Genomic DNA, 26,720 nt, shown 5'->3' with positions numbered 1-26,720 from the left:
AAATGTTATATGGGACTTGCGGACAAAGTCTTAAATTCTTCATAGATTTCTAATTTGATGGATTAATTGTTTATTGATGATCGCTGCTTTCCATTGGTTCAAATGTATTTCTACATGATTGTTTAAAAGAATAAATTGAAAATGTACAGCCACACTGTGTCTTCAATATTTAGACATTATTTATTCATGAGATAATATATTCATTTACAACATTTATAAACAACTTTCTGTATAAATTACGCCAGAGAGCAAAAAGAAAAAATTGCTGGCTTTCTTTACAGTCAGTGATGTACAGCAGTTTTGTGTCAATTTGTATGAACGCTGTTTGTTTCTTTGTTAGTCAAATATCCTACATCTAAGTCATCGAACAAACAACGAAAATACATTTCGTTTCTTTGTCATAATTGGAAATGCTACAAAATTGTATCAAGTAAACACCCAATTTTTGTGCAATGTCAAATGTAAAGTGTAACAAAAACTGGAAGTGGCTTGCTTTAAAGCGGCTTTGTGTAATTTATCTCATGTTTTCTGAAAACTTTCTTCCACACCAGTTTAATGCAGTCAACTATTGTTAAGTAATTTGTAAGATGGTAAGTTTCCCAAAAGTGTAAACACAGTGTCCTGTTAGTTTGAGAAGCCAAACATCTTAAATTCTGTCTCGAAGCATTGTGCAAAGTTGAGGTACTTTAGGACTATCGTGACAGATGCGGGAGTATGTAGAAAAACTATTTCAAAACATGCCCTTACAAAAAAAGAAGTATACAGTATTGCAGTTCATTTGATCACTTAGGTTAAGTTTAAGTATATTTTTATATTTGTGAGTAAGTATACTAATATCAATGGACTAGTAGTATACTTTTAAGTGTACTGTTTCAATAGTACTTGGAACTAAATTCTCACTTTTCCGATTATAAAAGCATACTTATACTTTAAACCTACCAGTATTAAACTTTACACTTTACCACCACCTTTTAACTACGGTTTTCATGCAATGTTACTACAAGTGAACTTACAGGTATACTACTGGTGTGCTAGTTCAATACTTGTAAAACATTTAGGTTTATTAAAGTACATTAATTAGGCAGTACTTAAACCTATGTGAAAACGTAACTCTATCAAAAGAGCAAAGCATACTTTTTATAACAAGAAGACTCGTAATTATAATAATAGTTTTAAAGTATATATCCATCAAACAGGTACAAGTATAGAACAAATAAGACATCTTAACTATAGTCAAATAAATACTTAAAATATACTTAAATATAGTGCGTGAAATACACTTTCACACTATTAGTTATTATAAAATAAAGGAAACTTTAACTTCTTTTTGTAAGGGCAATTTTTGTTTTTTTTCTGGAAAATCATACTCCTTTCTTGATAGATAGTAGGTGTATAGTATGCACATTTTCTGTAATGCATAATGACATACTACAGTGTACATGTGAGCGGAACACTGTATCCCACAATGCAAAGAACCCAACATGACTTTTCCAATGAAATAAAGTCAAACCAAGAACATATGATACTATTGTTTTTTGATGCTTTGTCTAAATACAGTATCTATAATGAAAGTTAAATAAAGGTAGTTAACAATTATACCATCCATGTGTCCTGTATTGTGACAGCAGAAAAATGAAAAATTTGAAAACAAATGATTTATAATATAATATTTTATATAATTACAAACTTATATCACAAAATAGCAAGACAAATTATCTAAATAAATTAAAAAATATCTTTTTTTCTGTCACACCATAGGACACAGGTGCGGTTGTGTCCTGTATATTTATAAACAGTATACAGTGTTGAATGAACAGTAATCATCAGGTTCAGTCCACTACTTCAGTACATAGCCGACAATTTGCAGTTCCATTAGCGATAGAAATCATACTCTACGGCTTTACTGGAATCAAAATAACAATTTTCTCTTTGCTCTCCGACAGCTTTGTTTGGCCTGAAGAATACGAGGAAAATAAAAGACAGAGAAACCGAACAGGGAATGATTTACAATGGTTTTTAGATTAGTAATGGTCAACGGCAGCCAATACAAACAAAAAAGTCATTCAAAGTTCCATGTCATGCATGAGAAACATACTTCGGTGAGTAACAAAAATAATATTTGACATTGTTGAAATACACTGGTGTATTTCTGGTGGACAGACACATGGAAACGATAATAATTTTGTCAGTTTAAACATAATTGGTCCAGATATTAAGATTCCAAAGCCGTCTTATGCAATCGCTAAGCACATGATGGTTCGACTGAGGACAGAATTAACATCTGAAATATTCAAAATGTCATTCTTTATACTGTAGGGCAAACCATTACAAGGCAAGCAAAAAGGTTCCCCAACATACAGTACAAGTTCATATCAATATATATATATATATATATTTATAATGTATATATATTTATACAAGCATAAAGTCCAGCCCATACGATAAGACGGATCAAATTTGTATTCCCCAAAATGGCAGAAAAAACACAATAGAAAGTGCAATGTTCCAAAACAAAAAGAGTCTTAAATGCAAAAGTAAAATGTGCACATCAATGGGTACAATTCTTCTAAAGCTTTAGTGCAATACAGCCACCGTTCAAAAAAAGCACTTGAAGGCCCATTAAAACTCTCGCGACACTTATGATTCCTAAGATCCCAATAAGTAAAATGTAAACAAAGACGGAGAGAGAGAAAGGACATTCATACGAGTAGCAGTCAAGATAGTCACAGTCTATAGAAAAAGTGTGTTTCAAAAAACACGTAAGACCACAGCAGGCAGGTAAACCCAATATTACAGCGAGACGACGTACGGAAACAGCAGGAAAATACAGACACCCCATTGGATGCATCACATTTCAATAAACAAATAAATTGAAAACATTTAAACAAATAAATTGAAGGCTGTGTTGAAACTAAATTCAAAAAGGTGTAAAACATATGTTGACATTACGCCTAAAAAAAAACCACATCCTTTTTTTCAGTTAAAACGTAAAAACATCCTTAAAATGTATTTATATTTAGTGTTATCATAGTGTTGTTTACATCTGTTTATCTATTTTTTACATTACCTTTTTAGTATTTATTCTCATCACTTTCCCATTTTTTCTTGTTTAAATATAAAAAGTATATAAATCTAACAATAAGAAAACAACCTTAATTCAAGACTTCCCAGTCACTTAACTGAATCTTATTTTAAGGATGTTTTGTCATTTGTTTTAACTGGAAAACAACAATTTACGATGATGTTGCACCATGAGGACTGTAAAACGGCACAAAATAAATACTGAAGGTTTTAAAAAAGTCTGTGGCGAAACACAAGGCTTTCATTGGTGAGAATGCAGCAGGGGATGTTGGGTGATACAGGGGATGCTCCGGTTTGGCGTCCTGGTTCTGATTGGCTCATTGAGGGAGCGGCACCAGGACGTCTACGTAGTTTATGGGGAAGAAGCCTGATTCGCCGTTAATCATGCCTTCGTACCAGTTCTCATCAATCCGATTGGTGAGGATGATGATGTCACCTTCTTTGAAGCCCAGCTCGCCCTCGTTCTCCGGCTCGAAGTCGTACAGAGATCGACAGCAGGGCTGGTCCATGTGTGTCTCTATTTCTGCAATGAGTAAATACGGTGAGTTGAAAAGCGTACAGGTTCGTAGATAACGAAACGTGCTGAATTGCAAAAAAAGTTACACAATAGAGTTAAAAATCTCAGCACTTTCCATATAATAGATTCAATATGGGTTATGGTGACGTATGCAGGATACTCACCTGTGCTACAGGTATTACCATTGGGGCTTTCAGGCCATGTTTGATTTATGGTGTGGGTGAAATAATCAGCTGACAGCAAAAAAATAAAACATGAGATGAAACATGAGAGAAAGACACACACAAACTGATGGTAATGAATGCAACGTGATTCAATATTAGTCACAGAAATCAGAAAAAAGTCCTACTTAAAATCTACTTGAACACCTACTTTTTCCATTTACAGTGTGGTTCACTTGAATATCTGCAAAGAATATTGAGGAATTATGTATGACAACATGATGAGGGCGGAACGTGTGGAAGTAACACACAATGGAAATCATTTCAGAAACTCACTCAAACGATAGAAACAAAAAAGTAGACACAACTAAATGAAAACACTCATTTTTTATAGGGCATTATACAGTGTCAGCACTGATACCTGTGTTTTTGACAGATGAGGTGAGGGACAGTCCATTGTTTTGATTGTTCTCGAGCGTCTCAAGACTGGACATGATCGACTTTGCCTTGAATTCTTTCTTGGGCCGACAGCTTGTCGTAGCTATACTGTGAGACGAGATATGTGTGTTCAAATACATATCAGCTAGGATCACTTTATTTTGGTAAAAAAAAATCAGATTTCAGATCCCCCACAATTTCACTCACTTGATGAAACATTTAACAGTTGAATAAATGTGGGGAAATCGATTTTTATTTAATATTCGTGTTTATCAACTGTTCTGTAGTCAGAAGTCTATAAATGTACCTGTTTTGTAATTTGCCGTTAAGTTCTTCCAGGATCTCTAAGGACTGTCGATGGTAATCTAGTGCTGCCTCGATGAGAGCTGATAACTGACTCACTTGCTCCACCTATAGGTGGGTGAAAGACATGACATGTTAAAACTATCCAGCAGCATTTGTTTGCAAATACCATGTTTTGCAATAAAATTCATACATGTTAAGTGTCACACACATAAGTGTCCACACACTGTATATTTGACTGATCTGAATTGTAAATGTATAGAATAAAGTGTTTCTAGGGACATTTGAGCAAGGTTTGTTAAGCAACCCCACTGCTTTTTATGTATTCCAAAACTAATTTTGTGTCATTTTAAAATAGTAGTCATCTTGTGGCCCCCTCGGAAGTCAGTTGGGGCTCCGTGTTGGCCACGGCCCCCCAGGTAAGAATCGCAGATTTTAGACAAATCATTAAAACATTTGTTCTTATCAGCAGTTTCGGTTCTCACATCGTTCTCCAAAAAGTTGAACATGCTCCTCTCTGCGAGTTCTTTGGACTCCTCAAACTTCTCCACAGCCTGTTTGATCTCCTCATCTGGAATCTTGCCCTGACGCTTCTTCTTATAGTCGAAATCTAACCGTCGACCCTCCAGCTTCTTCAGGTGATGCTAAAAAAACACACATTGTGGTAACTGTTATATTCTGATATATCACAACATATATTCTTTGTAATAATGTAAAAACATACAACAATGATAAATTATTCAAAGAAAAGAATTGAAACGGGCATAAATGTAAAACCGTTCAAGACAGCTGACAGGAAAGGGCTTGGGACCATGTGTGTGTCTGAGATGTCATCAGCTTATCAGCTTTAACATGACATCACTGTCTAAAGAACAAGTGAAAAACACTGATACAGATTCTGAGTGCCCGTCAATCTTATTGCACCTTTAATAATCATTCTTTAAGGTGACAGTACATTCGTGCAATGTTGAAACGATCTTGAGTTACATACCACAATCTCTTTAAGATCTTTGTCCTGAAGGGTTTGTAGTGGATCAATGAAGTTCTGTTTCACGTTGATATCAAGGGCGTCTTTAATCTCGGCCATCTGCTTCATGGCTTCACCGATTTCCACCAGTGCACAGCCTGTGAAGATCGTGCATACACAACAGCAACATGTAAGAGAAGCTCACAGTAAAAGGGCTTTCAGACGGTATGCGGTGGAATTGCTGCGCGGCAGCCACCTTTCTCTCTAGTTGAAGCGCTTTGTGCAGTCTAGGCCAATTGTTCCCAAAGTGGGGGCCTTGACAACTGGCTACCCAGATAGCACAATCCATCTGGCATACGTCTATTTGACGTCTGCATTTACATCTGCAAGACACCAGCAAAACAAGTTTGCTCATGTGCAATACGTCTTGGAGATGTCTAAAAGTCTGTAATATGTCTGCTAAAGATCTGGAGATCTGCTGTGTAGAAACTCTCCTATGAAGCGCCTGTCATTGCAAAGTTTTAATGGTTGGAATGGGCCCACTTTTTAACCAAAGCTTTCGTGCATTGGCGGTCTTGATATCTTCCAGGTTCGTGAAGCAATCTGCGCTGAAATGCGCCGCACAAACTTGAATATTCGGATTGTACTTTTCTGGTTCCTACACATTTTCCATTTCGACATTTGTCAAATGAAATAACTGTAAACCTTCAACCCAGAGCAACAGATTGGTGAAATATAAATCATTCTGTGTAATGTGACCAATTCCGATTTTTTGCTCTTATGTGACACAGATTAGATGTGTTCTATGACCGTGTACACAGGAAAAAAACGCATGCATTCAGATATTTCGAGATCGGTTTCAGGCCTCATTAATATGTGGAAATAAATCAGATAAAAATCAGATATGTGCCAATGTGACTGTCATGTAAACATGCAGATCAGATATACACCGTCAATGCGAGTCGTACATCATTAATGCCTTTCACACAGAGACGATCCAGAAATATTGCCATATTGTTGCCAGTAAACAGTTAAGCCAGTTAGCCAGTTATTCTAAACTAAGAAATATTTGTATTATGCATGCATGCAAGATACGTCCTAATCACCAAACAGAAACTCGAGAAACTGCTAAAAAGCAGTTTTAAAGTTTGACTTGATTAATCAAAATCTAAATTCATCACAATATAAAAATCATCAACATAAAAATACAAATCACCTCAATAAACATTATCACTCAGCCACCTAAAACACTTTGCTGTTCCATGTAGCAGAGAAGCTTGAGTTTCTCAGCAGATACCTGATTAAAGGAGAAGTTCCCTTTCAAATTAAATTTTCATGATAATTTACACACCCCCATGCCATCCAAGATGGTTATGGATTTGTATCTCTAGTCGAAAAGAAATGAAGGTTTTTGATGAAAACATTCCAGGATTTTTCTCCATACAGTGGACTTCGATGGACTCCAAATGGTTGAAGGTCAAATTACAGTTTCAGTGCAGCTTCGAGGGCTTTAAATAATACCAGACGATGAATAAGGGTCTTACGTAATGAAATGATCCGGTACTCTCTTGTGCACGTTGACATATGCAAACTATTACATTGCTGGTACAACATATTTATTAACTAAAGGAACCATTTGCCAAAGAACTGATTTTATAATGTTTAAAACAAAATCAGTCATTTCATTACCCGTGATAGTTCTGCAGTCTATTTAAAAAATAGGTGAAGGTGGTAAATGAAGTTTCTTCTTTTTCTGTTCAGTAAATGCAGATATTGGATACGTATCACTTTTAAAGCGGCCCTGCAACGTTGTGTCATATATTCTGACTTCTTTACAATGTTAAACGTCTATTCATGTTTAACATGGTCAACATGTCAAAAAACGTTGGGCAAAGTTGGGCGTATGACATATTATTTCTGTGCTCGATACACTCCCCCTGCGATCGTACAGGTCTGAAAGGCCGTTTAGTCAGGTTCGTTATTTAAATGTTGACGGTCGTCAAGCACACTCAAATTGGGAGCGCAAACTCCTGAGCAATCTGGAAAGCAACACAGCCAGTGTTATGCACGTGTCTTTGGACGTGACATGTGAATGACCCCCTAACATTTCTATGGTAAAACATTAAACGTTTAGCTACGCGCTCTTTCACAATAAGCTGTCCTTGAGCTTCTGGCCTCTTTCATTTGATTGGTCAGTTATCTCAGGCTTCCTTCATTTGATTGGTCAGTTATCTCAGGCTTCCTTCATTTGATTGAAGAACTTAATCAGAGAGCGCTGTTAGACAGCTGAGGTACACCAGATCTGAGATCAATTATCTAGGCGTTTTGTACTATATTGGCGGCACTAATTACAGTTTTGTCCTATTTTTTCCATGACTTGTATTGCATACCAAGGAAAAATACCCAGACCTAAATGGTGGGCACGGCCATGTCTAGTCAAACAGTAGGGGGAGCCCTAACTGCGTAACATCTAATTGCAGCAAACTGTCCACCAGCAGATTTAGTCTAGCGCCAATCTTTTGGCAACATGCTCCAAACTTCATAAAAATACTTTTGTTATCAGAAATTCGTAATTTTATATTTTAGAAAACCGAATAGGGCAATAGTCTAAAAACTTTCTCCATACTCCATTTTCGTTTTTTCCATACTAATCCAGACCTGGAGAACAATAAAAGGGAAATCCATACTTTTCCAAAACACGTAGGAACCCTGGAATACAGTAATGCATCCACATTATAAGAGGTACTGAAAAATGTTGCGTCAAACTACAGGTCGTACATGATGTCATATTAAAAAAACGAGAAACATCTCTTGTCGAAATATCCGAAGTCTCATCGACTGCGCTTACAAAAACACCACAAGGTGTCAGAGTTGTGTTCTTCTGTGAGAAGGGGCCGACACATTACAGGAAACACATTTCACAAAGCTCAGTGTGTGAGGTTGAGCGACTCGATGAGTGAGAGAGGTTAAGAGACAGTGACAGCATTCCTCTGCATTGCTGCAGTATTTCCGTTACTGTGGTTCGTGTCTGTGCATGTGTGCACGATGTTTACCGAAAGACGACTCCTCCCCCAGCTCTCGGCCGTATCGCAGCATGCAGTCTCCTAAGAGCCCTTCGGTCTGAGGATAGCCCGTCGACTTCACCTGCCCTCTGATTTTAGACACCGTGTTCAGCATTCCCAGTTTGGCTCTCGATGCTGTGTAGAAATACACGCTCGCTCATGTACGAATCATAAATCACAACACTTCACTCTGATTCACTGGCTGTGAAACCACAAAAACTTAGAAGAGACAAACATGTGATTCTTATCATTAGAGACATATTTAATTCTCATGAATTCAAAGCTAAAAATGAATTCATAAGTATGAAGTATATACATAAGTATTATTCATTTAAAGGGATAGTTCCCCAAAAATAAATATTCTGTCATCATTTACTCAACCTCAGGTTGTTTTAGAAACACAAAGAAAGATATTTGTAAGAATGTTAGCAATTTTCAGTTCTGTGATATCATCTACTACCGTAGTAGGGAGCAGTAGTAGTGGTTCTGTTGAACACAAAGTTAAATATTTTGAAGAATTTAGGAACACAAAAAGCTCTGCGGCACCTTTGACTACCATTTAATTTTTCCTACCACAGCAGTCAATGATGTCACAGACTTGAAAATTGTTAACATTCTTTCAAATATCTTTCTCTGGGTTCATCAGAACAAAGTCATTTATACAGGTATGAAGTGACATGAGGGGGAGCAAATTAATTTCATTTTTGGGTGAACTATCCCTTTAAGCTTTTGGGGACGTCTACATACCTGGGTTTGGTTGGAGGTATTCTGTGGTTTTGGTTATAAGCTCAAAAACGGACTTGTTGGTGACATCTATTTTCTGTGAAGGTGGGAAAACCAGGTTAGATCAAGAAAGTAAATGTGTCTGTCACATAAATCAAGTTACACAAAGGTTCGTACCCGCTCCATTTCCATAAAGTCTTCATCGAGCTTGGTCCCCTCAGCGCCGCTTATCTTCTCGCTCAGCAACTGCATGAGAAAAAAGAGAAATTAGATCAGAGAGAGGAAACGGTACCATTAGGCGTTTTGAAAATGGTTCTCTGAGCAGACAGTAGGGTGGGCGGCGGAAATAATCAATTAAGATGCCTCTGTCATAGTTGTCTGTCATAGGAATGTTGCCTGACATTACAGGCCTTGATCTATTGTGTGTTTCCTTACTTTAGTTACAATACGCTGGAATTTAATGAAGTTATTTATATTAGAGATACACCGATATATCGGCCAATAAAAGCTAATTTTTCCCCGTAAAGATAAGTGCCATGTAATTTTATGTTTCAAACAGACAAAAGTTACAGACTGAAGCTTCAAACTGGTCCTGCAGTGTGACAAATACATTTTTCAAGCACCACTATTGCATGCAGCATTTCAATTCATTTGAAAATTTTGTGAAAAAATCTAAAATAACAGGCAAAATGATAGGTCCCAAAAATAAATGCAGATAGCACGGTGAAGTGAATGCCCATAGCTAACATTATGTAACAGCGAAGAGTGGGAAATGCAGTTATGTCAGTTTATGTATAAGCCTCAGGCTACAGTGTCGCAGGCAAACTGTACAAGGATGAAGAGTTAAATACAAACCACCACTTATAATCACTAAGGGGATTAACATATCTCACATAGCAGGACACAAATGAGGTTCAAGTTATTGTAGGTCAGTGTGAATAGACTGGTGGAGGTTCACAAAATCAAGACGTTTCAAATCACACAAAAGTTGAGATGCACTGATACTAAATTTGTCCACTGATACCCATAGCTGATTATTCAGATTGATATCGGCCTGCACCAGTTCTGATGATTAAATTAATATATCTTTAGATTATTTATTCATGTCATGACTATTAATAATAAACATCAAACTGATGATGCTTCTTGACATCTTCTATATACAGAGCACACATTTATAACATTTTCCTGTCCTCTTATGATTGACAGGATATATCGGTCCTGATCATCAGCTGTTTTTAAACAATTGGCCGATAGTGTGAAAAATAGCTTTTACCGAACGATACCGATTATTAGCCGATATATCGGTGCATCTCAACACAAGACAAAAACAGATTTATTAAGATTATTAAGCAAACTGCTTAATAATTTCCTTAGATATGAAGATGAAAGCTAGAATTTTCAGCATCTGGTTTGATATCAGTTGATTAGTTACCTAATTTTTGCCAATTTTTTGAGATACATCTAAAGATGCTGAAAGGTAGTGTACTTCTCTTTAGCGTATTTACAGCCAAACACAATCTCGCGGCAAAAACGCAACTATTTTACGATGTGACATCAATTTGTATGAATTCGTACGATCTCAATCATATATTTTTGTCCGACTTGGTTTTGCGCCAGTGATGTTAGGGTTAGGGGCGGGTCCTCAGTAACCTTAACTGGGATTTTCTCCAACACATAACGTTACGACTCCATAGTTAGAAAGTGTTACTATTTTGGAACAAATCCACCACGTTCAATTTCATATCAATTTTAGGCATCCAACTGGTTTGTTGGCTACATTAGCTACTCATCTAAAGGAAATAAATGATCATCCGTTTATCAGTATAATAAGACAAACCATTCAATGTGGATCTAAAAAATATGTAGTTTAGCACATAACCAAGCTCACAAGTTCATCTATTTCCTAAAAAGTAATAACACGGCTGCTTTATGAAGTGCCCTACATATATACTAACACACTTGTAAAAGTACTCTGGGTATTGACCTAATTCTGTCTCTTGTTCACCAACACCATCACCAGCCCTTCCTGATGTTATAGTTAGTTTCTTCATCACACTGCTACACTGCTACGATCAGAAGGTACCAAACCGTCATCTAACCACCGTCTAAATTACAAAAAAATCATATTCAATTAAAAGTACTTCTACTCGGATGTAGGGGTGTGCGATATGACGATATTTGATCGCGAATGATTAAAATGACTGCACGATCAGGTACAACCAAATATTCAGAAACTACAAGGCTTAAACAAACAACTTTAATGACAGAACGAGCAAGCGCTGGAAAGAAATAACTGACACAGTGACATTTTACCTGGCCAAAGACATGATTCCCGTAAAGACTGTGGAAAATATGGGCTTTAAAAGACAGCTCAAAGTCGAAGATCCACGTTACGAAATACCCAGCCGCAAATATTTTTCCTCCACGGCCATTCCACAGCTTTACTCCGAGTGCCACAACAAGATGCAAAACAAAATTCAAAATGTAAAGTTTTTTGCTACAACAGCTGTTTTATGTAATTGTACTTGCATTAAATATTACCTTGATTAAAATATTCTAGAGTATATTTTTATATGGGGACATTAGTTTGGCTGTATTTTAGCACTGTAATTTGCAAAATAGTCTTAAAACCAACTTGAAAAAAAAGAACCGGGATAAAATCGTGAATCGTGATCTATCTAGAAAAAAATTGTTATTCGATTTTTTTTCTAGATCGGCCGCACCTACTCTGATGACATTGTACTTGAGTACAAGTAAAATTCCCAGTCAAAAAAAATTCTCAAGTAAAAGTAAAATGTAGCTTGATTAAAATGTCCTCAAGTTAAAGTTACTTAGTTACTTTTTAAAAGGAACATGAGGATCATCATCAGACCGGAGAAAGAGTATAGCAAGCCGATAGGATCACTATCTATCCCTCCACGCATAGCCTAAGGCTATGCCATGACTCCGCCCCAAGACCAAGAATAGACATGACATGATGTGAGAAACATGACAATTTAGGGTCATTCAGTGTTGTCTGACCCAGCATGTAGCCCTGTCCGTTTCGCTTTTACTTCACTACAAAAATTGAGTGTGTGTGTGTGAAGCTGCTTTGCAAAAAGGCAAAATTGTGAGAAGCACAACAGAAGTGAAACTTTCTCAAGCCAACATAATAAATAGTAGATTGACTCTCCTAAAAAATAAAACACTTCAAATAATACAACCCTTCAAATGTAAATTCTGTACGCCACCTTCCTTTTTCTCATTAGCAAACACCGACAGAGCCATAGTGCCTAATTTTATATATTAAAATGAGTTACAAGTGTTACAAGTTATAATTTTTTGTCTTGTTTTGCAGAAATATCACACAATCATGTAGCAGAAAAACAATAACTAATGTAACTCAGACAATTTCTGTATATCTCATGTTAATCTTGAGTAGTTACAGAATAGTATCTGACCCTTCAATCTCTAGTTTGATCACATTTATAAAAGACAGATACAGCTGTACGATTATATCCGAAAACATGTGACGCGTTTGGGGGGAGGAACTAAAGCAGGTACGCACACAAACACAGACATCAGTTTCACTTACTGCGTGCGTTTCATGTCAGGCGTCTTTTAACGCTGGGACGGCTCCATATATCAGTATCAAACGATCTCCAAATCCAGCGTTATATCCACAGTTTATATAACATTCATCACCCAAATGCAGCTAACAAACAACACAGCTGAACTTCTCGATAATAGTGCTCTCTCTCTCTCCTGCACAAAGACAGTGACTTGTGCGCATGCTCCTTCTCCCGCTTTCCATGGTTGATGCGTCGGAGTGCTGCATGCTTTTTCAGGAGAATTGTCTAATAAGGGACTAAAAAAAAGTTGTTGCGTAACGATATTTCATGTTCGAAAAAACTTTCTGAAACATGTATGAACACTGTGGGAGTGTATCAGCAAAGAAATAATACGAAATACGTCCAACTCCTTTTTTGATAAGTTGACCATGTTAAGCATGAGAAGACAGCTCGTTTAACACTGCAAAGAAGTCAGAATGCATGAGACACCATTGCACCACCCCTTTAACTAAACCCTTTTTAAATCAATATACATTTTCTTCAGAAGCCCTGAAAAAGATATTAAACCTTATTTTCTTGATAAATTGTCAACGGTACACACTCCTAAGTTTCAGTAGTGAAACCTTGTATAAATGGTTCCACGCAGGGTTCCACGTTTGTATGGAATGTAAATGAGTAAATGTGATGATTGACAGTAGTAATCCTGTCGCTACCATGGCAAAAAATTGCCGTTGATCGCAGTGAGCAAGAAACATGAATCCCAAGAGCTTAAACCGTTTGATACCTATCTGCTGTTTTCGGCCAAAACTTTTGAGAGCTTCGCATTTGTTTTTTAGTCTTTTCTTATGAAGCTGCAGATACATTATATAGTTAATAGAGTGAACAGTAGCCCATAGTGTTTTTGCCTTATTCAAATGAGTCGATTTGTAGGTTTATTTTAGGCTTGTCATCATTTCTGTTCTTTTCAACAGATCTGGCAACACAGTCCTTTTTACGGCAGGGCTGGTGAGGCTTTTAAAAATGCATGAAATAGCAAGCACATTTTCATATATATTTCTTGCCTCGCGCTTACAGAAGAGACATATGATGCACGTTTAAATATGTCATTTAAACAAAAGTTGTTCAGTTCGGTCCCATTCAAACTGCATAAATGCAGTTAAGACACATTGATGAACCGTGCGTCTACAAAACAGGATTAAACACTTAAAATATAACATTGTGCATCAATGTTGTTTCGACTTTTGTCTAAACTGTTCAAACTTCTTATTAGTTACCAATACAACAAGGACATTATTTAAACAAATAGTCTTTATCTTATTTTTAGAGTTCGATGGGGTTTCATCTTCAGGACAGGTGCACTACCGAAGTCTAACTTCTCCATCTCCATAGCTCTTATGGTATAGGCTCAAATATTTCTCACACCCATCATTCACTGGAATCATTTTCGGTCACGTTTTTTTCCTTCCAATGTTTTCATTCTTGATTTTAAATAAAACAAAGTAAAAAACTTCACGCAAATCATACTTGAGTAAAGGTAAAATTACAGATTTCAAAAGCTGTGAAGCGAGTAAATATATATATATTTTTTTTAAAGCAGACAGGGCCGAGACTCACAAAACGTCTCCTGGCAACATTCAGCTGAAAGAGACTCATTTCTCGTTTCCTCTTCATGGACAAAAGTGTTATTTACAGAGGAAGGAGCAAAACTGAAATAAGGAAGGAAATTGTAATGTTAAGTCCAGACAAGGATTACACCCACACCGACTTCACTTTCTCTCACATACAAACATTGCGCTGTTCGACAAAGAGCCAACTAAATCTAGGTTGAATATGCTATAGAATCGACAAGCAGAACAAAAACTACAAAAGTTTCCTTCTACGAAGTTAAATGCCATATAAAGTCAAAATAAACTGATAGTTTCAGGGAAAAAAACCCTGCAGGGCATGAACCAATTAACACTAACAGATCTATGTGTCATCTTGTCAAAGTTTATAAATAGAGTGACAACATCTTTTAAAGCAGCGTATACTTTAATGAATGTGTTCTCAGCTGTACATATCGACTGTCGGCGAGGTGACGTCACCCTGATGCAGTCACTCAAACATAAATAAACGTAAAAACATATAGCTTTTAAATGTATTCATTTGGCAGCCGCTTTTATGCAAGGCGACTTACAAGTAGGAGAGCATATAACATTTTGTCAACATGCTAAACTGTACCGCACCGATAGTTTACAACTCAAGGCCATTTTAGAAGGAGGATTAAAGCTTTCTCCAAAATTAAAATAGTGTACTTATATTATTATCAGCAATTTGATTTAATAAGAATATAAAATAATGTAAAACAGAGCATGTGGATTAGCAGTCAATGCTAATAGTCATCTGTTAAACAGCCATGTGATGTAATGAGATGATATAAGAAGGGACATTGAGGCTGATGCATTAAACAGACCAATAAAATGATTGTAAACATGCAATTAGTAATATTAAACCGATCAAGTAATAACATGAAACATAACATAATTCTCCTGTGTGCCGCGCGCAACAATTCTCAAGCCCTCCTGCACACGAACATGGTATAACGCATAAAAAACCTAGTAGTAGTTGCAACAAGGGCTGCAACCAACGATTATTTTGATAGTCGATTAATCTAACGATTATTAGACCGATTAATCGACTAATATCTGCTATTATTTCACTGACGAATCGGTAAGTTTTTAATGATTGTTCAGCTTTTGCATCTATTTGAAACATTGAGTTATATATAATTTACATAATGGATAAAATTAATTCAGCTTTAGAAATTTGTTTTAATGAACTTGAACCAACTGGTTACTCTGATTCTGTCCAACTCGAATCACACAAATACTCTCTACAAACTTTTAAATACAAATACAAATAAATAAATCCGGTACATTAAAGACCAATTTTTGTATGTTATTTTTTAAAGAAATGTTAACAAATCTCTTGACAGAAGCATTAAGCAGCATGTCTACGACACCAGTTCAGTTTAACTCATTCCCCATCAGCGTTTTTTTTTCAAAGTTGCAAACCTACGCCAGCGTTTTTTAAATTTTCACCAAACTTTAATGGCTCACAGTACATTTCTGTAAAGAATATATGGAGAAACAATATGTCCAATGAAAGAACGGAGTCTCTGCTTTTAAACAGAGGAAACCGTATTCTTCAATCTGGATTTGTGCTTTTTTTATCACTCCTTAGATGTGGTTAGGTTTCTTCAAAAATGCACGTTGATTAAAAGATAATTTTGAGATAATTAACGTTTTTTGTCAAAGATTCCACCCAGATTACACGCAGAACAATCATTAAAAAAAACGATAAGAAATATAGGTTCTAAATCCTTGGATTCTGTACTTTTTCCCAAAGGCGTGTAACCGCGACACGTGCTGTACAACAGATTGCCGTAATAACTCGTTTGGATGGGAACCTTTTCTATTTAAATGACGAGATAAATCATCATTGTCGGTGAAGAGTTAATGAAAAAGAGCAAGTAAAAGAAGAAAATATTTAAAAAATAAAGTCAAGATATAAGACTCCTATCACTTAACATCGCTCTCTTATAATCATTTTCCTCTCAAGTAATACCTAATAGTGTTATAATAATCAAAACTGGCTTGACTATTAAGATCGATCAAAGCTTTTTACTTTTCAAAACAAATAATAACATTAATGTAATCATATGATTATTGTTATTATTGTCATTGCTATTATTATTGCATTCTCTCATAAAAAAAATTACTGCTAAGTTAGTTAGTTAGCTCTAGATTGAGAACAGTCACCTCTCTCCCGCTCCGGGATGTTTCCTTTTTAAATGCTCCAGCATGCAGGTTGTGCTGCCGTGAAAGGCAAGTTCCGACCTTGCATGGATTGCACACAACCGCATTTTTATGTTTTCAATTTGGTAAAGCTTTCCCACTCTTTACTTGTTCGTATTCGTTTGTACTCTGCCATAATTCTCGCTGTGTGTCCTTCTACTGCGATAGCATTCGGGAAGGCTGCATTACACTCTAGTGCTACAGTGCCGTAGCGGTCAAATTGTGATATTGCAGGCCCTTAAATTAAGTCACGTAATCAAACGACTACTCGACAACAAGAATATTTGTCGACTAATCGTTTCAGCCCTACGTACAACCTATGTCAAGCTGGACATTTAACATGATGATCCAGATAATATGACCAAAAATAAATAATCAGCAATAAAGTACGTTAAAAAACATAAAATGTCATATAATGCTTGTTTAACACAAAACAGAAACACAAAAGACAGATATTTATATATATATATATACATTAAATCATTTAGTTCATTTTATGCAAAAAGCTACTTACAGAGAGTTATGGGAGCAATGCAGCGAAATGTCATACAGGAGCAATAATAAAAAATATATAAATATTAATATACGATATATACTGTATATATTTTTTTGCAAATAAATAGCTTTTTTTATTTTATCGGGAAAAAACTCAAAATACCAAAAAAGATGCAACGTTGACAAAGTATATTCAAGTATTTGGATTAGTTCAAAAATGAATATATGAATGAATTAGTCTGCTTTTTTTAACAACTTTTATGCATCTTTGTGTTCTCTCACATTGCTATTGGGTGCCTTTATGTAGTTCGTTCATGAGCTTTGTTTCTGTTGAAATTCCTCAGACATTAAAACTGAATTGCTACCATACATGCAGAAATGTTTATTAAAGTAAGTAAACCGACATCACACCAACAATACAAACAGCACTAGTCTAATGACACAGGGGTCTCGAGGAAATATAATTGCCAAATAAAAAACACATTTAAATAATAACAAATGCAATGTGATATCGATGTGCTCTATCCATCCATCCCTCTGCGCTGCAAAATACATTAGGCGGCAAATGTCAGCACTAAAATGTCATTGTGGAATTTAGTGTGCAGTTACTGACATTAGCTCAGTCAAATATTCATGATCCGGTCATTATATGATAATTGCAATAGCCCCACTTGAGACTCATCAAAGAAAATGTTGTTCTTAAACTATCTTCTGGTCACAGATATCAAATATGAGATGCTGAACTTTAGAAAATGCTAAACAAAGCTTAATTTCCGATCCAGGCTGTCTGGTTTACTGATTTACCTCGATTTTGGTGACCCGAGAGAGCAGAAAGCAAACAGATAAAACTGATGATGTTTGTTTTAGACATACCGCTGTGTAAGGTCATTACACACAAAGAGCAAAAGATTAAAGAGAAACAGACATCTATGAAAGGCAGTGAAAAAACACAGCACATTTTAGGCTCTATTTTCAGACCTGCGCTACATCTTCTTCAAATTTGGACGATTTTTGTGTCTGTGCAACACACATCTGTACCGGGAGCGTTTATGTTTACTTTGGATATCAGAACTCACCTCTGAACCATTATTGGATTATAGCTCACCTGTTAAGACCCAATGTTCCATGTTTTTTGTAGTTAAAGGGTGGTCTCACATTTGGTTCGATTGCTCCCTTTTCCCCCTGCTGGACTGCGTTCATATTATTTTATTTAACCGCGGTTCGTTTGCATCATCAAGCCTGCAGCTGTTTACCCTGTCGCTTGTAACGGCGTCGCAGGAGGATGCGGAAAAATGCATAACATTGCTCACTTAACTTTTCTACATTTATGTTTTTGAATCCAAAAACCATTTTGTTTCCAAATCTTCAGTACGTAAAGCGTCATCGTCTGTTGGCCCAATCCTAGTTCACATCATCCAAACAAACTGAACTATGATGTTAATCGAACCGGGTGCGCACCAAAACTTGTAATGTGAAATCACCCAAAGTCTTCATTAAAAAAAGTGAAAGAAACCACAGCTGAGCTGATGACTTACTAAAAGAAGGTTCTTACTAAAGATTCCAACTCTCTTTGTGGCTTCCTTGAATTCACTTGCTAACTAACTAGGTCAGAACAAATTTAGCCATAACAGGAAACAATTGGCCTGATATGGCAGTATGTCTTTTGACCTGCTCAATGACAACATTTTAAGAACCTTGAAGAAGTAAGACTCTGTATTATGCTTCAGATCTAAAGAGACATAAATGCAAGGTTACGGTCACAAATCACAACTGACCCTTTTTTATTAAACACATCACTGGTCTTTCTGTCCACGATTCATCCTCAGACCCACACAGAATCTTTGCCCGCAGTAATCTAAATCTGAATCTCCATGGATTCCTACAGACTCTTAACACCAATCATTCTTATGTAAAGCATAATGCAGACCCAGCTGGCTGTTATCGCAAAATAAACCCAGACGACAACCCAGATGAGCATTGTGTAATCAGCTGTAGTGGTTGTTATCAGGGCATAACAAATCTCAGAAAAGACACGACTGACCAATCAGAATCAAGTTATCCACCCTTGTAATGATAAAGTTCTACAATCCCCACTTATTACGTGTTGTGTTATAATTAGGGCTGCACGATAAATCGCAATTCCCATTCAAATCGTGATCAAACCGATCTGGATGCGCATCTTCTTCATGAAGCACGGCTCTGTGAACTATGGGAAATGCTGTTCCATCTGAAAGCACTGCGTGTTTGAGTCGCTTAAAACGTGCGTTTAAAAAAAGCAACACCCGTCACACATCATCATTAAATACTTTCTACAGTAATACCCTTTTATCAGACATTTTATGACAGTGACAGTATCCCCTATAATAACTGCAAAGTTTAGACTTCTTTAACAACTGAATAGCATGCGAAGTTAACTTGCATGCATTATATTTATGCATATAAATAGAGAACAGGGCTCGAAATTAACTTTTTTTTGTGGACGCACTGGTGCCCCCAACTTCAAGAGTTAGGAGCATGCACCCAGAAATTAATAGTAGAAGGTCTTTATTTCAGAAGAGCAGAATAGTAACAATTAAAACATGCATGTAATGTCTGTTGTGTTTTACATAGTCACAATGGCTTCATGATTTCCTGAAATCATATTTTTAATCATAAAACAAAGGCTTAAATTAGATTTTTGTGAGGAAAGTGATCGCATCACGTTTTCAGTTCTCCTCACTGACCCTTATTTCTCATCATTGCACATAGAGAAAATGTTTAAACTAAAAACACATACTATTATATGCTTAAATTGAGCAGATATGAGGGGAACACGATGAAAATGTTTGTTTGTGAGTATATTTAATATGATGTAAAGCCGCAAGGTGCGCGCTTTCATTGAGAGGGGAAAGAAATATGTAACGTTACCGCTCATGCGCGAGACGCTCCAAACGCCACAGAAATAGTATGATAAAGTAGTGCCGCGGCATGCAAAGACACATTCTGTGTGAATGGCCGGTCACAGTGCAACAGTGAAAATGGACCCCAGTGAAACAGTGTCGCGCTGCGCCGCGTTCCGTACGTTGTTTAAGCGACATACACCGGTATTCTGTATAATCCGGTATATCGCAAGCCCTAGAGAGCGCCCTCTGGCTTTCGGGTTCTGCTGCATTTAAAAGTATTTCACTGAAAAACTCGCATGCGGTTTCTTTTCGCTTAATCGTGCCGCTCTAGTTATTATGTATTTTTTTAAGAACTATGGTCAAGAAAGTTATAGACTAGTTGTTAGCTCCATCAGTTTAAATGTTGATCCTGGTCAATTTAGTGAACGCGACTTGGGGACAATGTTGCTAGTTTACTTCCATGACAACAGAACATCACTGAAGAAAAAGTAATTTGGATGATGTAATGACGACAGAACTATATCTTCCTGTGAACATTTGCTTGACCAACAAACATTTCTATACTGCTTGTTTCCCTACACGTTGCATGCCAACCAAGTTGTAATTTCTCTTTGTAGATACCTACATTCAGGGCTGAACAGAAACAACAGCCTTCTGAGAGTCAAGCGTTGATAATGACTACTGAACACAGCTGTGTCTGTGTTAATAACAGTCGGGAAATCACGACTCCATTAAAAACACCACTACTTTATTATCGCTAAACATAAAGTGACGGCTTTATGGGCCTTAAATTGACTTGGCTCAACTATTCACCCATTTTACTTACATAAAGAAGGACAAAAAGGATTCCAGAAAGATGAGAAATATTCAACCAATTCTTTAGATAATAATATATTATTCAAAAAAAGACAAGGCCTATTTATTACGAAAACAAATCAAAAGGAGAGGCCGAATGAAGGAAATGAGCATCCATCACAGTACGGATTTCACAGTCTGAGAAAAACAGATACAGGCTCAAAGTTCTTTCAGAAGCGTCATTTCCTGCAGGGCACTGGAGTATAAATCCAAAGGATTGTAAAAGAGTTTCACAGCACGAGCGTTCTGACCTTTTACCTCCCCAGAGAACAAAGACAATACCACGGCAAGATCAATGGAGCTACCGTGACCGATAAGCATTGTTCTTTTACAGCTAAAAGCCAACAAAACAATACGATATCAACAATTGTGTTATTTCTTCATGGGTGTGTGCGATTTCCTCGTCTAAATTTTCAAGAACCGATTCATCAATGGAATTTTAATAAAAGGTCATGGAAACGCTAAATGTCTAAACTGCTAAATGTCAAAGTATGTCCAAAGTAACAAAGTATAGTAGACACGGTCACAAGTACTGAATTAAAGTGACAGCATATTAAGATACCAAAGACCACATGCCAATATGGCCTAATCATTTTTGGTATTACTGAATGTTTCAAAAACAATTAGATGTAAAGCACTGAATCGGAACACAGATGTCATGAGATCTGTTTTCAAAGCTAAACTATTTATAATCATTTTAGTATCACAAATAAGTTGGTTGCTCTTTATTTTACAGAACGTGTTCCTAAAGTGTACTTACAGTATAATTCCCTATGAAAGTTCTGGGTAGTATATATTTACTGTAATTTCTCCAGCAAAACACAGATTTAGTACCAATATGCAATGCAACAGCAAACCATTTGGAAAATCGACAATTAAATATTATTTTCATTTTACTCCTGGAATCGTTGGTTACAACTTGCATACCAAAATTACATATCTGGCCATTATTTTTTTTTACAGAATTGTATATATTATTGGAAAATCTGCTTTTTCCTCACCTTAGTTAACGATATCAGCAATCTCAGCAAAATTGAAATTTAAAAAAAGTTATAAAACTACATTTTCAAACATACATTAGCTGAAAATAATGTTATCTTGATTCTGGTTGGCCCAAGGACCAAAAAAAGGTGATGCTGTTATCTTGATTCTGGTTGGCCCAAGGACCAAAAAAAGGTGATGCTGTTATCTTGATTCTGGTTGGCCCAAGGACCAAAAATAAGATGATGCTGTGTCTTGTTGGCCCAAGGACCAAAGACGACCCTCTTAGCTGTTAACTTGATTCTGGTTGGCCCAAGGACCAAAAAAAAAGACAATGCTGAGTATGGTTGGCCTGAGGACAAAAAAAAGACGAGCTATTATCTTGATTCTTGTTGGCCAAAAGAATCAAGGTGCTGGACCAAAGATGTCTTAAACGGTCGAGAGTAGACGCTTAAGACCACCCCCACGAAAAAAAACCCTCTTCGGATTAACACGATTCACATAAATTACCTATTTTTGATGCAAAACAGTGAATTTCTCAGAAACGCTACTAGTTTGCAGGTATGAATAAAGATGTTGACATTTATTTTTTTCAATCTAATGCCATAACATTTTATTCTTCTAGGCTTGTGAGACAGAAACACCTATAATAAGACCATCCATCAAGTGCGTCCCCTAGGGAAAGGAGGATCATTTATAAACATCTCATTTAAGAGTCACTTAAGAGTCTGGCAGAGCGAAATGTTGACAGAGCCACGTTCTGCCACAAGCTATGGGTGGTTAATAAGAAATGTTTATCAAATAGTGCTTTACTAAGCTGTCTGTTTCAACGAATCCATTCATAAATACACTCACTTGCATATTCACACAAATCTTTGCATGACATTATATATTTTCAAAAATTCAAATGTTTATATACTGTAATTTGAACAAAAATGACCAATGGTGCTACTGTCAGTGGATGGCACTGTATCCTTTTAATAGGTTTTTTGCTGTTGTAGTGTTTAATTAGCAATATTTAATCATAAACAGTAAGGCCTGGTCTCAAATCCACAATGCTGCAGTATTCATCAAGAGCTTAAAGATTTACTGTATGCTCTTGAGAAAAACAGAACAATGCTGCAGACCCTATAGATGGTTTACATTCCATTGTGTGCTAGAATAACTCCAGCAGCTCCTGGTGACGACCATCTGTCGCCAAACAATTACTTTGCCAAAAAACTGTGGGAGCACATTGCTAATATGAGACAGATCAGTGGGGTTAGAGTGATGTTTCTCAACAGGAGTGAGTTCTCTGATCAATAAACCATAATCAATAATGAGTTGTGTTAACACGTCTACAGGTTTGTCTGAGAGTGATTTCACGTGAATCACACGTTCTGTGGCAGCCAGAGGACTCTGTGTTCTCTGCATAGCATGAAGCCCACATTTCACAGTTGGTTCCTGATATTCATTTGTGCTGAATGAAACACATTGCATTAACACTTCTTGTTGTAATTTGCAGTACAAATCCCTGCTGTTGCATATGGAGGAAGGATAACAGAACTGAAACTCTAAAATGGACGCCCTTCGTGCTCTTATGGTGAGAATATTGTTTATTTATCTTTGGGGTTATGAGGGGTTTATGCCTGACAACAGATTTAACAACAGATATGTAGTGATATTCTTCTACTACAGTATATAGTGTGTAATTTAAATGAATACAAATATGAATTTAAAACCATTTGTGGAAATTAGAATAAACTGGACTGCGGTTGCCTATAAATCATGTACAGTGTACACAGAAAAATAAATGTCCTTTAAACAGAGAGAAACCTCCAAGTTATAAGTCATAATAATGGTATTTAAATAATTACTAATTTTGTTGGGTAAACTGGTTTATTCATTTAACAGCGACAAACATTTGTTGAATATGATGAGAATGCAGCCGACAGCTTGAGCTAACATTAAAACAATTATAAACAAAATCTTTGCTACCCAGAAATTAACTAAAGTACAAGAAACTATCAACAATAATGAAATACAGCCAACCAATGCGGTAAGAGACACAAAACAGTATACTCCAGAGAAATATGGAGACGTGGGTGCGCTTCAGACCCATAGTCTGTTCCAAAGGGCAGGTCCATGACTACAGAATCTCACGCAACATGTCCTTTGTGGGGAAGATAATCCCATAATGTATTGTGGAATGGAGTCCAAGATGGTGGAAGAAGCAAGTATTCAGTGAAACATATTAAATGCATAAAAATGTAAATAAAATATACTTTAAAATATAAGTGTTTGTAACATAAAAACATGCAAACAAAATAATATAATTGAATATATATTTTTTATACTTGAAAATGACTCTCCAGTGCACTTCACATGAGGAACACTTTTAGCATGACGTATGACAGATTGTCTACCTACTGTATGTGAGTGTGCTATTTAATCATTTGTCATTTTAATAGGATGTAATGTTGAGAAAATAATTAAGTTACAATCTGAATTCAATAAATATTTATGTGCAAAAGTTGTGTTCTGTAATTTCAGTATACCTTTCATTAGTCTACAGTCCCAAAAGCACCAGCAGAAACTGTCGCTCGCTCAAACACCTAAAAAATAGCCATTAAAAGCCCTTATTTTTTTAAACAATGAACAACATAGCTGCTGGTGGCCACAGTGTGGGGTTCAAAAACACACACACCAATGAAAACAGGTTACACCCTGCAATAATATTCATTAACTGTTTTTGTGAGATCCAATTTGTAGATTACCATGAAATAATGAACTAGCTTGTGGCTTACCATAGATAGTTAATCAACATTATTAACATTCAGGATCTTCATCACAATACTTAAATTGAGCAGAATGTTGGAAAAGCTTAAAAGTGATCCTGATATTCTTTACTGAGAATATCAAACTACCCAAATGGTATAATTTAGAACTTCTAAAATTGCAGATGTGCACAAAGGAATTCACACTATTCCACACTACAAATGCAAAGCTAACAAAATGTCGTGTTTATGTATGCATAATGCATGCGAAAACATGGAAGGTGGGAAGAAAGTCATATCTGGGCTGGGAATGAGATTATTGTACAGAATTGGGCTATTTTGTTTTGTGACTACCCACAGTAGATAAGAAACAACATACCAACATGTCAAAACCACTCAGAACACTTTATCAAGCACATTGCAATACGCCAGCGACCACAACACCTCAGCATCATAGCAGCCAGGATTACATGGACTTCCTTAAAAATTCAAGTAACTATTCATCACATGTTTGAGCTTCACAAGGTACAATTTTTAAAACACATATTATCAGGTCCACGAAACAAGTAATTATAATGTTATGCATTCAAGCTTATGTTGCAGTATTTTGTAGATGGTTATTATAAATCACAGTACGGAAAGACTTTTTATCCAGGATTAGAGTGATTTGACGTGTCTCCCATACCTAGACATTAACAGTATCCTCCATTTACAGTAAACATCTCAAAATTCAGCATGGCCACACAGAATGGCCAACATTTATAAAAGTGCTGCTGTTAAATTCAGACGTGTTTGACATATCAGTTGAACATCTTTAATTGACAATTGACCATCTAGAACTCTCTAGAAATCACGTGACTTACTGTGGGTTCCCACGCTGCTGGACAAATCATTTTTCATGTTTTTACTTAATGTCGTGGTAAATAAATCCAAGACCAAAGGAATATAGTAGAAAAGACTTTGCAATCATTTCTGTGTATATGAAAACGTTTAAAAAAAAAGTACAATTCACAGACGTCTCCAGAAAAAATACCGTGGGAACCTCAAGCCTGACGTCATGATAACAATCCGTTATTTTGACCAACATCCTCATCACGCAACAGGAATCTTGATAAAGATCAACATAGTTTATTCTTCCGATTACTAGACAGTAACTGACAGTTATAATGATATAATAATGAGCACAAATAACTAAATTGATAACATGATTTAAACTGAAGCGTTTCACTTCTGCAGGCCTGGCAACATCCGTGCTGATGTTTGTCTTCATGCTGCTACGCAGACCGATCGGTGTATGACATCAAGTACCGCGAGATAAAACTCGAAAGCACTAGTTTCCACTCGCTCTCGCGATACATATCTGTCATATGACGATTAGTCTGCGCAGCGCCTCATAAAGTCGAACACACCTATTGTTACACCAACGGACTTAGGAGCGGTACAAAAAGCGGCGCAAATTTAAAAACACATACACAGTAACAATAGCACTGTATCGAAGTGAAGAAATACACCTCAGTGAATAACATTTCTGCCATGAGGGGCCTGTCGCAACCACTGATGTACACGCGGCTGCAATACAGGAAATCAGTCAGAACCACATCAACGATAAAGGTGTTTTTATCAACATCTCTCAATTTATACTCGCATAGATTGAGGGGCTTATCACAAAAACATGGTATTCCAGGCGAATTCTTACCTGACTGGCTTTGTGCAGCTGTTTCTTAAACCCCGCCACAGACATCCTCAAAACAAGATGAAAATCACTGAGGAGGCGGAGAATGAAATCTTAAGCGAGGTGACGGTTAATCTTTAACGGAGCATAAAGATATAATTCACAGTTAGACGCTTTTACAATATTCAACCGCCGCCTGAAGATGGATCTGCATTTCGCGGTGGGTTTCTACCCTCAACTGACACGACCGGTGGGCGGATTTGTCCCATCTGGAGATCGTGATTGGTGTAGAGCCGCATACGTCACGGCAGCATCTCGGAGAAACCCCTTTTTATAAAAAAATCTACAATAAATCAATTCTTGTATTTTAAATTAAATCTGGACGGGATACTTTAATCTATAAAGTAGAGCAGCAGTCTAAACAACTGTGATGGCAA

At 36.5% G+C, this 26,720-nt stretch overlaps 1 protein-coding gene across 2 annotated transcripts; it reads right to left on the bottom strand.

Moving 5' to 3' along the window:
- Positions 1-161: 161 nt before the first annotated feature.
- On the bottom strand, positions 162-26,520 carry sh3gl3a (SH3-domain GRB2-like 3a). 2 transcript variants are annotated; one of them, XM_056749402.1, is made up of 11 exons: positions 26,308-26,520; positions 9,430-9,498; positions 9,277-9,349; positions 8,521-8,664; positions 5,492-5,625; positions 4,986-5,144; positions 4,505-4,608; positions 4,181-4,305; positions 3,971-4,003; positions 3,763-3,831; positions 162-3,604 (listed from the first exon to the last, which is right to left on the bottom strand). In XM_056749402.1, the coding sequence occupies exons 1-11, from the start codon at positions 26,350-26,352 to the stop codon at positions 3,399-3,401; spliced, it is 1,161 nt and encodes a 386-aa protein (XP_056605380.1). In that variant the 5' UTR covers positions 26,353-26,520; the 3' UTR covers positions 162-3,398. The 2 variants fall into 2 exon arrangements, with proteins under 2 accessions (XP_056605380.1, XP_056605389.1); XM_056749411.1 differs by lacking the exons at positions 3,763-3,831; positions 3,971-4,003.
- Positions 26,521-26,720: the final 200 nt, after the last annotated feature.

Source organism: Triplophysa dalaica, chromosome 1 (genome assembly GCF_015846415.1).
Source record: "Triplophysa dalaica isolate WHDGS20190420 chromosome 1, ASM1584641v1, whole genome shotgun sequence".
NCBI lineage: Eukaryota > Metazoa > Chordata > Actinopteri > Cypriniformes > Nemacheilidae > Triplophysa > Triplophysa dalaica.
The sequence above is the reverse complement of the archived record's forward strand: the minus strand, read 5'-3'. Positions and strand labels throughout refer to the sequence as shown.